The sequence below is a fragment of the Ruditapes philippinarum genome, unplaced genomic scaffold (assembly GCF_026571515.1).
Source record: "Ruditapes philippinarum isolate M1 unplaced genomic scaffold, ASM2657151v2 ctg3624_1_1_1_1, whole genome shotgun sequence".
NCBI classification, from domain to species: Eukaryota; Metazoa; Mollusca; class Bivalvia; order Venerida; family Veneridae; genus Ruditapes; species Ruditapes philippinarum.
Genome location: NW_026859691.1, coordinates 104414 through 121491, shown reverse-complemented (window position 1 = coordinate 121491; position 17078 = coordinate 104414). Strand labels below are relative to the sequence as shown.

At 33.7% G+C, this 17078-nt stretch overlaps 1 protein-coding gene across 1 annotated transcript; it reads left to right on the top strand.

Moving 5' to 3' along the window:
* The first annotated feature begins 8077 nt into the window (after window positions 1-8077).
* LOC132757533 (uncharacterized) lies at window positions 8078-10259 on the top strand. Its single transcript, XM_060748843.1, has 2 exons — window positions 8078-8227; window positions 8511-10259. The coding sequence occupies exon 2, from the start codon at window positions 8529-8531 to the stop codon at window positions 9246-9248; it is 720 nt and encodes a 239-aa protein (XP_060604826.1). The 5' UTR covers window positions 8078-8227; window positions 8511-8528; the 3' UTR covers window positions 9249-10259.
* Window positions 10260-17078: the final 6819 nt, after the last annotated feature.

Genomic DNA, 17078 nt, shown 5'->3' with positions numbered 1-17078 from the left:
CATGCATCTTCATATATACTCATATTCCTCTTTGTTAAACTGAGAGAACTGGCTTCCATTACTTTATATGTCACTTTTATTTTGATGTTCGCTGAAGTCTCTTCAGCTAACAGAACTGTCATTTTTACATTTAAACACACCCCTTGAAAGAAATTACGAAGCGAGTCGCTACAAGCTTTTTTAAAAGCTAACCTTGTTGTATGTATATTTAGTATATATTTTATCGTAGTGCATACAATAATCGATGGCTGGATTTCCTTAATGACGAACCCACGTGACAATTTGACAATGTGCGCATTGGAATTTTATAAATTTTTTATGTATATTTTATGAAATAATAAATGGATTTTTAAAATAAAGCGCATCGACCGACCTTGTGTGAAGTCATACAATTCATTTCAATAAAATTTCCCCAAATAAATTATTCGGAAAATTGTAATTGACTGCATCAGTTTATAATTGATGATTTCACAAGAGGTGCTTTCTTGCTCAATATTTAAACAGCCGAAATTATGGCTATATTTAAAATGTTCCGCCTTGAAATTTTTTAAGAAGTCACGTAGGGTCACCATCCCTGTGCCATTAGCAAAATTACAAAAAACTAAGCCTAAATATATAAAGACCGGTGGGGACATTTAACTTTATGAATTCACGATTTCATCTTCGTGTATTCATGAAGTTGAACTCGCGAATTCATATGAAGTTGAAATTGTGAAACCCGATAAATCAAGAAGTGTGAATGTCCTCACAGGTCTTTCGAATTAATGTCTTTCATTTTTATTTGCTCGCTGAAATTTAACATATCTAAAATGTAAATTATAGAAGTGTAACAAGTTTCAAAGTGAAAAACAATTGAAACATAGTACTGAACAACACCTTCTTGCGCAATTGTCTTACGTCAATGTACTGCATTTTCCTTTAAAGCGTCATACATCATGTCTACAAGATGAATTAACTAATGATTATATGTCGTCGACCTTTAAATGACTTTGCACTTTACCAGGTCACAAGTGATGTATCGAAATATAAACTCTATGCAGGATTTTTATCATTATTATTTTCAAACGAAAACACCTGGTTTTATTATAAGCGTTTATATAACCAAATAAATATAAACAACAGACCATGATGCATGTGCGCTATAACAATAAATTAACATTTTTAAAGGATTTGTTTTACTCATCTCATCCTAAATAATGTATATGTTAGCTTGATTTTGAATTAGAAACGAGAAATTGCTAGTTTGATAGATGGTCGGTGATATATTTGTATAAAGTTATGAACACAATTCATGAAACTTGTGAAAGATGTACACATGTGAAACAGTTTGACTTCCTCAACAACTAAGGAAGATATACATTACATACTTTTTTAGCTGGCGTTCTAGCGTAGATTTAGTCTGTATCATCCAGACGTTTGAGTCTTAACTCCCACAAAAAACTCAAACGTTTGAATAATAAAGAGTAGCATGCACTGGCGTAGAATTCAGAAATAAAGAGCTGTTACCGTGTACTGTGTTCCGTTTGGACATTGGAGTTTCAAAGTCATAAGGATGATTTTTCAATTTAATTGGACCACTTCAGCAAAATCTTGTTAAGGTCAAAGGCAGAGTCTATTGTCTAAACATAAAAAATTGAATATTTCCTTCACTTGGACGTACATATATTTGAACTATTGATAAATGAATAATTGTTAGCAGTCAATTGCAAATAGTTTAATGAAAAGTAAAAATACCTCGTGCAGCTTGCCTGAACCATTACCCTGCTGGAACCAGAAATGATTAGCTTTTGTCACCAATATAGAGTTGTGCAGTTTGACAAGGTTCTATTCTGTTTGTTGCTCTATTTTTGTATTTTGATTTTTAAATTCATTATTGTCAAGGTCACTGACTTCGACTGATATTCCCTCGAAATTTAGAAGTGGCATTGAATTTCTTCACGTCAGTAAGCAACACATTTAGCTTCCGGGAGCTCTTTGTATCTACTTGTCGACCAATTATTTTTAAATAATGTATGGGGAGGAGAATCTAGGGTGGGGTGGTGGATCGGCAGAAGGGTATTTAACACTTAATAGTGCGCTTGGTACATTTAGTCACCAGTTATTTTGGAATGAAAAATAGATTTAATCATGTGTACGGTGCAGGGAACAGTTCCGTCTTAAAACATTATTAAATGTAAACAACACACATGTATTCAAAAATATGAGACTTTTCCATTGCACTACCTTTGTCATATTAAAACTCTCGTTAAAAGCTCTTTTGTGTGTGCCAGTGTAAATAAAACCACGATAAGAATTGTTAATTACATGTAACCACTTAAACTTTGCGCATGTCTTTAAGCATATTATATTACTAAAACCACTTTTAAAAGAGTGGTATAATCTGCTTTTAAAAGGTTTTTCACTGAGTTTTTTTCACATCACGGGACTTAAAATATATAACCATTTCATAAAAAGTCTGGACTTATAATTTGTGTCCAAAATTTCAGATAATTCCATCATCCCGTTTTCCAAGAATCATCATTTGTATTGGGCAAAATGGCCCAAAATGAAAGTGCTGCAACGTCTCAAAATGATCGGGCTAAGAACCCGACGCAAAAATTTCAACATCCAATTGAATTCCTGAGCATTTGTGCTTATTGTCTATTGCAGATATTTACCATTTCAAGTCCTTCATTGATCTAAGTTATAAATTTCAAAATACCTTTTTTAAGGCTTTTTTGACCTCAGCGGATCCTTTAAGTGAACAAATAATCCAGGGAGGCATATATCAAAGTTTTTATTCATCGCAACTCTATTCACGGCGTCATGAATGAATAAACTAAACAAACAAGAAGAACGACTTGAACATTTTTATTTTCATTAGAGTGAAAATAATGATGAGTACAAAGCTTGCAGTGCCTTTGCGCCTCATATTTCCGTGGTCGTGTTTTTGTTTACGAGAAAGATTATATAACGCATGCTATAAAAGGCAAGGTAAAACCTATTACGAAAGCAAAAGATATGAAAACAAATACAATGTAGAAACATTATCAGCACTACCAGATCAAATATGAATATATAATTATACTTTCACACATATGTTATTCCTCATATTCCTGTATTTTTTTGGAATAAAGTGCACAATAATTCACCGGACCGTTATTTGTTCTATTACACTGTGTTAAAAAGAGGGTATTTTCCACAAACCTTGCATTCCCTCAGTCATCTAATTTAAAACCAGCCGTTACGGCTTTCCATACTTTTCAGTAAGTTAACATTGCGGCCAAATTCTAATATTTTTTTTCTTTGTATTTGATAGAATTATTTACTGTTTAGCAGCAATGATTATTTATTTAATTGTTCCTTTAGTATGTGGCCCACCAATTTCTTGTCAATACCATAAAAGACCGATACCACATAAATATTATACAGTAATAATACGAACATGGATTGATATAAGAACGCCTACAGGCATGAGCTTTGAAGAAAAAATACCTTATTTTCACTTTAAATGATAATTATGATCATCAAAATAAAAATTATAAATAACGATGTCATTCTGGCATTTAATTTGATAAGTTTTTTTGTTACCCCGTTCCCCACAAAAAAAACCACAAAAAACAAACAGAAGTAACTAAAAACAAGATTATACCATAGAAGAAAATGATAAAACGATTCCATTCACATTTATTCTGGACTGCCCTTGCTTTCTCCCAAATTGGGTGTATTTCGGGGTAGAAATTCCAGGGGTCCCCTTTCTTTAAATCTGTCCGGGTCGCAGCCGCCCCAATTTATTTTTACCCAGGGGGAACCAATAGTTTTTTTTTCCGATCTCCTGGGGGAAACCCCGGGTTATGATTTCCAGGCATTTCCCCTACCTTTGTACTAAAACCCCGGCGCCAAAATTGCCTTTTTAACCCAAAGATTTAACCCACATGTAGTTAAAACCGGGGGGGAAAATGTTTTATCTGAAACAGAAATCCCAGTGTTTTGGCGTCCCCCCATTTGGAAATTTTTCCGTGATTTTCCCGGCATGTTGTACAATGCCCAAACCATGGTTTTACCTCCCTTTTAAACGGGTTGAAACTCCAACCTGGGGGCATTAAATCCCTTCCCAAGTGCTACCTTTGGCAAAACTAAATTTGGGAAAATTTTGGGTTCTTTGTAGTCTAAAAGCTCTGAAAAATCAAAAATTTGCCCCGGGAATCAATGATCTCTTGAAAAGATACTTTTTTGTTTAAAAATAAGCGCTTTAAGGGACAATTTATTGCCCTTTTTTTTAAAATTGTCCCCTTAAAGGGGAAAGTTCCCCTTTTTGTATTTAAGTTTTTTCAAATTTAAAATTTTTTTTTCCAACTTTTACGTTACATTTTTCATCTTAATTGAGTAATTAAGTGTTTGTTAGATACATGTCTTGATCACTTTTTTCTTGATTGATAAACAACAATACCATTTGGTTTGGGTGAAAGAGAAAGGTATGCGCTTATTTTAAGATACAAATTTACCATTTGAAAATGGTATGCGTTTATTATTTGGTTACGGGAAATACTTGAGTATCAAAGAATGCGCTTTTTTCGGTATTCTCTCGTATTCAAACTTTTTTTCGAGCTTCTACAGTATTTTTTTACATTAAGTCACACAGGGAGAAACGAAAAGAATTTGTTATTGTAAGGATATATGAAAGGGCTCCATTCACATTTGTTCCGGAGTGTTCTTGCATTTCTCCCACACTGTGTTTTTCTGGTTTCCCGTATAGCATCCGCTGACCGTCAATTTCGGCTTACATTAGTTCCAGGGCGCGCAGCATCTACCCCGGGTTTTATTGTGATCTACGTAACACCAATAGTAATTTACCTTTCCGATCTCCGTATGCATCCCACACGGAACTGATTCCAAGCACTTCCTACCTTTCGTATCTCTAGATCCAGCATTGCCACAGTATTGCCATTTTGAACCAGACTGACACGACATGTAGTTTTCACCATTACGGAAACCGCATGAACTCGTGCAGCAATAGTCCCAGTGGTCCTGATGGTCGGTGTAGCACCATTTGTATGAGTGACCATGATAACCGCATGTAGTATCTTGTCGGCATCGTGTATTACCAGCAGTAAAGCTGTGTGGAAAGGGGGTAGGCCCTTCCCCCCGGTATCCCTGCAAAAAATTGAAAACTGTTCTTTGTAGTCTAAAAACTCTGATAAAACAGAGAATTGCCCTGGAAAAGGTTTCCAAAAGGTTATGAAAGGTTTAAAAGGTTTGACATTGGGGTTTTCCCCTACACCTAGCGGAAAATTGATTTTATCTTTTCCCCTTACGTTGGGCCTTCCCTCGTTTCAGTTTCTTGCACCGCCCCCTTTTGCGTTCATCCATGGGGTGAAACCCTTGTTCAAAGCAGTTCAAAAGTCTGCTTCTGGGCATGTCTTAAAAAAAGTCGTTGTCAAACCGGGAAAATTTAATTTAAAAATTTTGCAGATTCCCTTTCAAAAAGCACATAAGTCTTTGCTATACAACGAAAACAATCCCGCCCCCGGGAAAGTTTGGGCCCCGGATTATTTTTGAACCCCGTAAAACGTCGTCTTTAAACTTTTCGGTAAGCAAAGGGGAAAACCCACAAAGAACAACACAACAAAAAATGATTTTTAAATCTTGTCCCTTTTAAAAAAAACCCGCCCGTAAAATTAAAAAACTTTTGGGAAAAAAAAGCAAATTTGGGTTTAAATTTTAAAAATAGCTTTTGTTTTGGATGAATGACAAAAAAAAATTAAAATAAAGTTTTAAAAATGAGTTTTTTACTGTTTTAAACTAAAAATAAAACGCATATATTTTTAAAATTTAAAACCCCATTAAAGAAAGGGTTCATTTTTAAAAAATGCAAAATAAATAGGTTTTTCCAAACACCAAACCCCTTCGCCAAAACCAAAGTTCCCCCGCGCCGTTTTTTTGGTGTTCCCATTAAAAAAGAGGTTTTTCCCCCAAAAATTTTCCAAATTGGCCCGGAAAAAGGGAAACCGCTATCAAAAAATCCAGAATCTTAGATAATTAATTATCTTGTGTTATAAAGGCTGCATGGGTTTTATTGTCTGAGTAATCGTTTATTTTTTTTGAATGTTTGTTAACAAAACTGTTATTGTTGCCATGTCCATTGCGACTGTTTATTCAATCGTTTTGGTGGGTTTTTTCTTTTCAAACCCTTTTTATAAAAGGGTTTAAATTTTTAAAAAAAATTTTCCCCGGGGTTTAAATTTTTAAAAAAACCCCTTTTTTTTATGTTTAGGGGCTTTCATTAAGCCCGGGAATATTGCATACTTTTAATAAAAAATGCTACTTTTCTGCCTTTTTTTTTTGGTTTGGGTTTTGGAAATTTTCGGCGCACCAACACGAAATTTTTGTCATATTTTTCCCGAAACGGAAAGAAGGTAATGGTTTTAACCCTTTTTTGTTACAAAACTAAAAACCCAAAATCAGCGTCCAAAACCCCCCTTTTGGGCTAAGGTGATGCCAAATTAAATTTTTAAACCCCCCTTAAATTTTCCTTTTTTAAAAACCCTACAGGGATTTAAACGATGGCTACATTTTTGATGCCTGGCCTTTAAAAGCCATTCCTTAGCCACAATGGTGAACTTTCCTGAAATATTAAACTTAACTATATACTGTACGTCACCCGATAACCTTTTACCAGACAGATTAGTCTAAGAATTATTTCCATTTTAAGCAAGTTACCAGTACGACAGTTTTTGTTTCTATTTCCCTTGTCGATGTTTCATTTTATCACTTCTGAGGTTTAAGGTCAGTGTAAGGGAAGTCATAGGAAGGTTTCTGTCAAGTTATTCGTTCAGTTGCTGGTAAAATATATAGCTAGCATTAATGTTTGGAAATGTAAATATACTATGTGATAAGAAGTTAATTTATACCATAGAAAGAAAGAAAAAAAGTATCAAAAAAGAAAGAAAGAAAGAATGAAAGGAAGGAAAGAATGAAAGGAAGGAAAAATAGAAAGAAAGAACACGTATGTTAGTGAGTTCGTTAGTTAGTTAATTTATTAATTAGTTAAAATTAATTCAAATGAATGAATAAATTAATTAATTAAAATAAATAAATGAAAAATAAATATAATTAAAATGAATTAAAATAAATATATAAATAAATAAATAAAATTAAAATAAATAAACAAATAACAATTTTAAATAAATAAAATAAAAATAAATAAATAAAATTATTAATAAATACTCAAACACGGATGTACATCGGTTTATTAATATTCGAAATCTAATTGTATAATTGCAAGATCCGGGTTCAGTGAACAATTATAAGAAACATATGGTGTAATCTTGACGATGTTACATCCCGGTTATTTGCAAAAATTTCAATCACAATTCCATGACTAGCGAGGACTTGGACCTGTGAATTTTGTAACTTTTCGCAAAGTCACCACTCTACAGTCTGTTGAGGTAACAACGAGTATGATATATCACCTCACCTGGTATTCTGGCGCAAATCGAATCATTCCCATTGTCCCAGCAATCCGGGGACAGACGGATTGTTAAAATTCGGGTCATGTCCCCGAATGATGGATTTCAAATTGTACCATATGCTACAACCGTTACACTGCTTCTAATCGGTGTATTGTTTATATTGTGTCCGTGGTATTTTACATGTATTTGAGAAGGGAAATATTACATACTAATAAGAAAGTTGGAAACCACTTAAAAACCATCTCTAAAGTTCCTTGTTTTCAGGTTGGCCGGTTACGGTTAAAAACAACAACAACAAAACAACAACAACAACACCACCACCAACAAAACACATCAAAACCCTTAGCAACTACTCAAACTGAAAAATATAATATTTTTGTTCTTCTGCTCTTTGGTAAAAGTAGGACTTTGTTTACATTTGCTACCGTTATTACAAATTAAGTTCACATTCTGAGCTACTTTCTACCAATGATAAGCATCTCAGATGCTTTAAATAATTTTGAAAAGCATAATTAAAATTATAAAACACTTGCTTTCCCCATCTGAGGAAGAAAACATATTCATTTCTAAGACAAATTGTGCCGTTAAAACAATAAAATATTAGTAGCCTTCATGACAACTTGAGATTTTAAAATTCTAGCTAAGAGATAACAGTTTATCTCTTTTCATCAAGAAGTTCGGGCACACGGCCAATCTAGGCGGATACAGTAGTCAGCGTATATATTATATTGATACGGCAAAGAAAAAGTCACAGTTACATTGCTTTGGTAACGGTGGTATGTATTTCATTTGACAGTTAAGCATTTTACATTAAGTTGGAATTTTTTTCATTAATTTAATTCTTAAAAAGTGCATGTTATTTATAATTTGAATATGCAAAACACGTCTGATTAGAAAGAAACTGTTCAGCTCAAGATTTGATTATTTGTTTGATTATCGTAAATAAATTAATAAATAAATTAATAAATAATAAATGAATTGATTAAGTTTTGTAATTTGAACAGTAAATCTTTATCAATATTCATGTGTATACTATCAGAAATGTTTCATTTTTTGCAGGCTTGGTTTCAGTTCAACATGCCACGATTTGCACACATCTTTGTGGTAGTTGTTCTTTGTACGGTTACCCATGGTTACCGCAAAGAGCAAGACGACGATGTTTTACGTGTCGAAAATAATCCTGGGCAAACGTTCCAAGGCTGCATGCTTCGTTGTATAGATAAAGACTTATGCTGCTCTTGCAAGGAATCTGCGAAACTTTCAATGAATGCTGCGATGATCAACGACTTTATTAAGACATGCCCAGAAGCAGACGATTCTGACTGCACGGAACAATGGATCACTTCATGGATGAACGTCGAACGGGGCGGTGCAAGTAACTGTACGATGAAGGACAACGTGAAGAGACAGATCAATCAATGTACCGCTAGGTGTAAAGGAAAGCCCATGTCTCAACCACTGAATCCTCATCAACCATTGGACTTTCCAGGGCAATTCTCTGATTTATCAGAGCTTTTAGACTACAATGAACCAGATTTCAATGAGTTTTGCATGGATATCCGCACTGAAGGTATTCTATGCACAGTTTGGAGTTCAACAGCTTTACTGCAGGTAATACGCGATGCCGACAAGATACTACATGCGGTTATCATGGTTACTCATACAAATGGTGCTACACCGACGCCCAGGACCACTGGGACTATTGCTGTACAGATACATGCGATTTCCATGGTTACAACTACATGTGGTGTAAGTCTGGTTCAAAATGGCAATATTGTGGCGACGCTGGATCTATAGATACGAAAGGTAGGAAGTGCGTGGAATCAGTACCCTGTGGGATGCACCAGGAGATTGGAAAGGCAAGTTACTATTGGTGTTACGTAGATCACAATAAAAACTGGGGTAGATGCTGCGAGCCCTGGGACCCATGTAAGCCGAAAAGGAGTGTCAGCGGATGCTATACGGGTTACAAGAAATACACAATGTGGGAGAAATGCAAGAACACCCCAGAACAAATGTGAATGGAAGCCCTATATATATTTATCCTTACAATAACAAATTCTTTTCGTTTCTTCCTGTGTGACTTAATTAAAAAAAATATTGTAGAATCTTGAAAATATGTTTTGAATACAAGAAAATACCGAAATAAGCGCATACTTTGATACTAAAGTATTTCCCGTAACCAAACAATAAACACATATCATTTTCACATGGAAAATTGTATCTAAAAAAAGTGCATTCCTTTCTCTTTCACCCAAACCAAATGGTATTGTAGTGTAAAGTGACCATGACATGTATCTAACAAACAAATAATTACTCAATTCAGATGAAAAATGTAACTGTTATGTGGAAACAAATTTAGAATTTAAACATCTGAAATACATGGAAAGGTGAAATTACCTTTAAGGTACAATTAAATAGATAAAAATTCAATAAATTGTCGTTATGCTGCTTATTCTAAACAAGAAGTATCTTTACAAGAGATTATCGGTCGTGGAAACGTTTCCGTATTGGGTAAAGATGACAAATAGCCCAGTAATTTACCGGAAATCAAGATGAAGACAAATTGTATACGGCCGAAAAGTACAGGAATGTTTGGAATAATATAAGAATGATAGAATATATAATAGGTGTGGTAGTGCTGTGATTCATTCTTTTTTTTTATATCTTTTGCTGTCGTACTTAGTAGTATATTATTCTAATTACTTAATAGTAGGCTTATATAATCTTTCCCATAGGCGACCAAAAGCATTGATTGTATTGCCTTATTCTATTTTCACTCTATTGCAAATAAATGATCTAAGCAAATCTTATTTGTTGGTTTGTTTATTCATCTATATGTTTTGAAGTAGAATACCGAGATAACATTTTAAAGGCCCATTAAGCCTCAAAATGTTATTATAATATTGACCCTCCAAAAGCTTTTTATTTTTGGCGACCTAATAAACTTCAAAAAGTTGTTTATTGTGTATACATCTCAGTCTTATTCTATTATTTTGCGCTATAGCAAGTAATACAGTTATAGTGATTTAATATCTTGTTTGGAGGTCAAAATAAACAATTTTTACACTTTAATTTCTATTATACAAATTATTTCTCGTTCTGCGCTATTTCTTGAAGCGATTAGCATCTTACATGTTCAAGAGCTATTTATACAACATTATACAACACATTGGACTTTTCCACAGAAAGAAAACACATGTTCCATCTTTTATTAAATGTGGATAAAGATGATTAACATACCTCTCTTGAATTATTTGAAATATTCAAATAATCTATTACGTAAAATGTGTTCATGGACCATAATAACCGTAAAGATTTGGGGAAAATGTTTAAGCGTTTACTAGCAGCGCACTTGCCACTAGCACACAGTAATTTAAATACATGGTCAAAGACGTTTTTTTATATTGGTAATGGCATGTAGTACATGGTATACCCCATTCCGATTTTATCTAAATAAAAATGAACAAGACCTTGAAGATTAATGTATATCTAGGACTTATAGAATATCAACAAATGACATTAGTTACCATAGCATTTAATGCTGTTCCATTTCCAAAGCCGAGTTTTACAAATCATTTTACGTTTCGAATAATTTCTAAAACGTTTTTAAAGTGCAATCGACACTGTTAATGCCGACTTTCCATTTTGTACTTGTGTTGCGAGACCCATAAGTTTTTTCGTGCATTAATTCAAACATGTGCGGGGTCAAAAAGATCCAAAGGCATTTCAGAAGCTGCCTTGTTAACTAACTAATGATTAAGGAATTCGAGGTCGATATCCAAGCAAGCTATCCCGGAAGTCAGTTCATACGTCCATGAATACATCATTATTTATTTTGATTCTGGTTTCTGCCGCCCACTTTAACGCCGAATAAAGCTCTCAACGAAAAGGCCTTGCCGGAGAGCTTTTTCTATCGACACTTGTCCACAATTGAAACGAATAAAGCTGTCAACAGAAAGGTGCTGTATATGACAAGATTCACCATTTTTACAAAGTAAATTGTATATGCGTGCAATTGGTATTCATTGCACACGTTTTTCCCCATATAATTCACATACGCTGTGTTAAAAAAAGGGAAAAAAAGACAAAAACAAAAAAGCAACATTATTTATATCATGATGATGACGATGATGATGATCAACAAAAAGAACAACAACAACAACACTAGCAGCAATAGCAGCAGCAGCAGCGGCACATCATTATCTTCATCATCAACATCATCATTACATCATTTACATCATATCAATCATCATCATCATCATCATCATCATCATCATCATCATCATGGTTATAATCATCAGTACATCGTCAACATCATAATCAGTATTTTGATGATGCTGCTAATGATTTTGATGATGCTGCTAATGATTTTGATGATGCTGCTAATGATTTTGATGATGCTGCTAATGATTTTGATGATGTTGCTAATGATTTTGATGAAGCTACTAATGATTTTGATGTTTATAGACGTGATCAAGAGTTTAACGATTTTGATGTTATATACGATGGAGGTAATGATTGTTATGGTTTTGATGGTGTTAAAGATGATGATGATAATTTTTCTTGCTGACGACGTTGTTTTTTTATACACCGACTTCATGATGGGGAAATTTATTCATAAATGTCAGTCATCACTTTTGAAATCGATGCATGTTATTGGCGAATGAAGCTGCGCAGGGCATAAGGCAAAAACACGACGGTACTTAAACAATAACCACTTTGTCGAATTTTCGTGTCCCACGAAAATACAACATGGCACATAGCAGACAACATAATAAACAGTTCGTTTTTAAAAATTTAACTTTTACTTTAGTTTAGTTAAATTAATTACAATAAATTGATGCATTTCTGACCAAAAAAACTTGAATTTGCTGCAATATTTAGCATATTCTGCATATGTCGGAAGCTACATGAAAATGAGTTTTCTGTGCCGATAGGAGCATAATAAAATTCAGAATAAAAAATATCTAACCACAATTTAAGCAGTAAATCATTTTGAATTTCTCATTAAAACGTATATAGCCTTCTTCCGCCTCTAGTATGAGTTATATGATTACTCAGTTATTTTCATTATATTAATTACTGATCTATGTCATTTCGAGAGGTCATATTTACCATTTAAATGGCGGTTTCGCGCCATTAAAATTTCAAATTCTGACAACAGTTGCGCAACCTCACAATGAGATACTGAGAAAGTTGACAGCGTATGGTTCATCCCTTTTGCCTTCAACGCCCCTGTATAAATTGAATGCTGAATCATGATGGGTTGTCCGGTTGTAACAGTCTGCCCCTTTACCTAGAGTTTGTGCCTCTCCCGGGTCATGACCATCAGCGGAGTCAAAAGATGTTTAAATAACTTTAACTTAAAGCACTACTCCAGATTCATGTTTGAAAATTTCGAAAATGTATTTAAAAGTAGATATTAACATTCCCATTGCAAACAGCGCTTACAACCCATTGACATTATCAAAAAGGTCAAAATACACAAAAATAGCCCTTACTGCGTTAGTAATGCAGTAGGAATTAAGGTGAATAATACTGTTAAATCGGCAATAGATCGCACATAACATGGAACTTATTACTTTTATCTCCTTTTCTAAAAGTCTAAGTATTTTTTCTCAATTTGATTTTGCTAAAAAATGTTGGAAAAAAATGTCAACTCATCTGAAGACGAACAGCTAACTCAAGTTTTTAACAAACGGAATTCACGATTTCAACTTCACGAATTCAATGACTTCATGAATTTACGTTTGGAACATCACGATTTCAATTTCATGAATTCGTGATTTTAAAATCGTGAATTCTCGAAGCTGAAACCGTGAGATTCTAGACGTGAATTCGCTAAGTGGAATTCGTGAAGTTGAAATCGGGAATTCATGAAGTTGAAATCGTGAGTTCTGTTATCCCTTATGTTGAAATAGTGAATTCATTAAATTGAAATTGTGAATTCGTGAAGATGATCCCGATAATTCAAGAAGTTGAAATGCTGCCACCGGTCTTTCGTATTTAAGACATTGACTGCTAAATCAAAGTACTGCAGGCCCTAATGATGAACGTACTTAACTTTTGATCCCGGTCGACTAGCATGTTTTCAATGAGAGCGGTGACATAATATTAAAGTGTCTGCCTCTAAACCACGGATTGTGGGTTCGAGCTTGAGTTGGTTCACAATCCGATTTTCCTAATATGACACCAGTACTGGTAAGCTCCAGGAGACACACTCGTGAATGGTTTTAAAAAGCTCTAAGCTATTTTATTACAATCGAGTAAAAATGAATATGTTTAAGGCAGCATACCTCCAGATGAACCAAAGTATTTCAATAAAATCAAACTTGAGAAATATGCATTTTATAACATTTTAGGTAAAGTAAACAAAATCAAGATTTAAGTAATAATTTACATGTTATGTACGATTTATGACTGATTTTTCAGTATTAATAAATACATTTCTACTGCGTTAAGGCTATGTTTGCATATTTTTACTTCTTTTTGGTAATTTACGTGGGCTGCAATTGTCATTGATAATGTGTAAATTGCTTTCTTTTGGTTATTTCAAAATATTATACTTTTTTAATAAATTTTCAAAAATTTCAGGAAAATTAGCCTGAATCTAGAAACTTTCTGCTCTAAACTAAACTAGGGTATTTAGTTTATTAGTAGGTTTCCATACCTTGAAAACTGATGATATAAGATTGCAGTACCAGCCGTGACTCTTTTGTAGAACATTGAGAGTTTTATGAGGAATTCTACTTATCAAGTAAAACTGTTTTATTATTGCTTCGCCTTAGTCAATTAGGAGTAGTAGCGAATATATCACTGAAATTGGTTTTTATGTTTTATTACTAGATTTGGAAATACATCTTACAGTTAATTATATCCCTAAGCTTTTATATACTTTAGTTTTAAGTCTCATTCATACACAGAGGTAAAAAGACACAAAAATATAGATTTATTGCTATCTTAAACAAATTACAAGAGCCGTTTTCTTTGTTGATAAGAGAGATAACTCCACAGCGTATGCTACAGGTAGTGTATATGCAATGCAGATTTATCTTCCTTGTTTTATGTTATATCAGCATGTACTTTAGATTACCAGTAAAACATACTATGTTATTACTTTACGTCTCATTATTGTACTTGCTTGTTTCTTTTTCTATTGCTTTTTTCGCCGATTTTAACATCCTTTTGGTCGATCCACACAACCAACTTTCCTGGTTAACTATCCAGAAATTATCATATGAGCCGCGTCATGACAAAACCAACATAATGGGTTTGCGACCAGCATGGATCCAGACCAGTTTGCAAAATATTCTCTTTGTTTTCATATAATTAACCGTTTTATTTGATTAAATGATTCATTTTTTTTAAATGGGATATATAAATGTAATATTTTAATTTGTCTTTCAGCTCTGATTCAGAAATCTTGTGGGTTTAGTAGTCGGTCTCTTGCGGAGAAATTAATATTGAGCCGCGTCACGACAAAACCAACATAGTGCGTTTGCGACCAGCATGGATCCAGACCAGCCTGCGCATCCGCGCAGTCCGATCAGGATCCATGCTGTTCGCTTACCAACTCTATTACAAGTAGAGAAACTGATAGTGAACAGCATGGATCCTGATCAGGATCAATTTTCAAATAAAATATTACACTCAGTGTCCGAGCTCAATTTCAGCTCGCCCAATGATCTAAACGGACGGACATTTACCGATTTCACAATTTTAATGATAGTCAAAATTGTGAAATAATCACAATTTGATATTACATTCATATATCAACAAATACAGATAACAAAATATCAATGAACCAAAATGATTGGCGGTCATTCACATCTATTTAATAAGTCATTATGTGTCCTGAAACATTAAATTGCGTACGAAATCTTCAATCACAGACAATCCTTTCATTTTCCTTTTCTTTAAAAACTAAGAAAGAAGTTTTGTCAGTTCACATATTAAACGCAGCACACAATGTGATATGTCCCATTAAAAAAATGAATCATTTAATCAAATAAAACGGTTAATTATTTGAAAAACAAAGAGAATATTTTGCAAACCTGATAAACTTGATGTAAAGTATAATGTTAGAAAAACAAACTCCCTGCAACAGTAACGTTAACTTCCCCTGATTAGTAACCACAAGCAAAATTTGGCCGTCACAAAACCGAGTTTATTTTTCCCTTCCAACCTTCCAATTTGATTTTTAACACTTAAGAAGATGTTTTTCATAATCAGTGTGCATAATGTACGAAACAAAATTCTAACAGCTAAAAAAAATAAAAATAAGAAAAAAAGCGACAATATTTAGATATATACTCCACAAGGCTTTCAACCTCGTTTGGAGGCTGAAAACTTTGTAAAGTAGATTATTATAAATTAATTGTTTCCAGAATGATTTTAGTATTTTCATGGCCCCAAGTTTTGGTCACATGAGGTGTGGTCGTGGCATCGAATCAAGTAGCAAGATCAAATCGCATATTGTTAAAATATTTTTAACACATCAATAGAATACAGAATCGAATACTTCCACAAAGATTTGGAAGATTGAAATCAAACGTGTCGTAAATTGGATAAGTGTTCAAATTCGCACAAAATATTTAAAGGATGTATCAGATTGTCGTGCATTCTAAGTAAAAATATAAATTTGATCCATTAATCTAAATTTTGAAATGTCATAACATGGCGATATTTTATTAATCGTTCAATGCATGTATGAATTAAGGTAACAAACGAACTATTCTTGCACATAGACCGTTTGTAAATAACGTAAAAATGGTATTTGGTTTAAACAACTAAATTGTACAAAGGAACTGATTATCAATCTAATTTCAGACTGGCATGTGAAGAGAGAAACACTTCTTTTTTAGGATTCTTGTTATATATAAAATATAAAATCTGAAAATAAAATGTAAAGAATAAATGTGGAATGTCTTCTAGGCATAGATATGCTCAAGAGCTCTTGATCCGCTACTGCACTCCAGTTTGAGCTTCTCTTCCCAATGGCACTAGGTGGAATCGACAATGTATGTATTGAAACCATACTTTTTCTTCGGGGGCCAAGTATGTCACTATCCCGAGAAAATCGTGCTGTATGTACATATCTTTGAGATGGCGGAATCATGCCTGTTGAACTACAGTTAGAATTTATGGAAATCACATCTTGATGCACAGTTAACGTCACTGACAGACGTTTAGCTTTTCTGTTAAGTTGAGCATTGTGAAAATAATAAGCCACACACAGGAAAACGAATACACTTACAGCCGCTGTCGGTCCTGCAATGATCATTGCAATGGGCAGTTTCCTTTTTGGTTTCTCATATGCGGGCGGTGTCACCTGTGCACCGGAAGTATTTTGCTCCGAAAGTTTGTGTTGAAAGTTACTACGAAAATAATGCACTGAATGATTACTGATTGATTTATCATCATTATCATCATCATTATGCACATTTGGAATACGTAGAAAAGTAGCCAAGGACTCAACCCGTGTTTTGTTGTCGTTGATGGTTATGTTCTCCAAGCTGTGTTTATGAGAAGAAACCAAGTCTGGTTGTATATCCATTTCATTTTGTAATGATTCAGTAGCTTTACAGAAGCAAATCATTGTAATACAAAATATAACTGCATAAA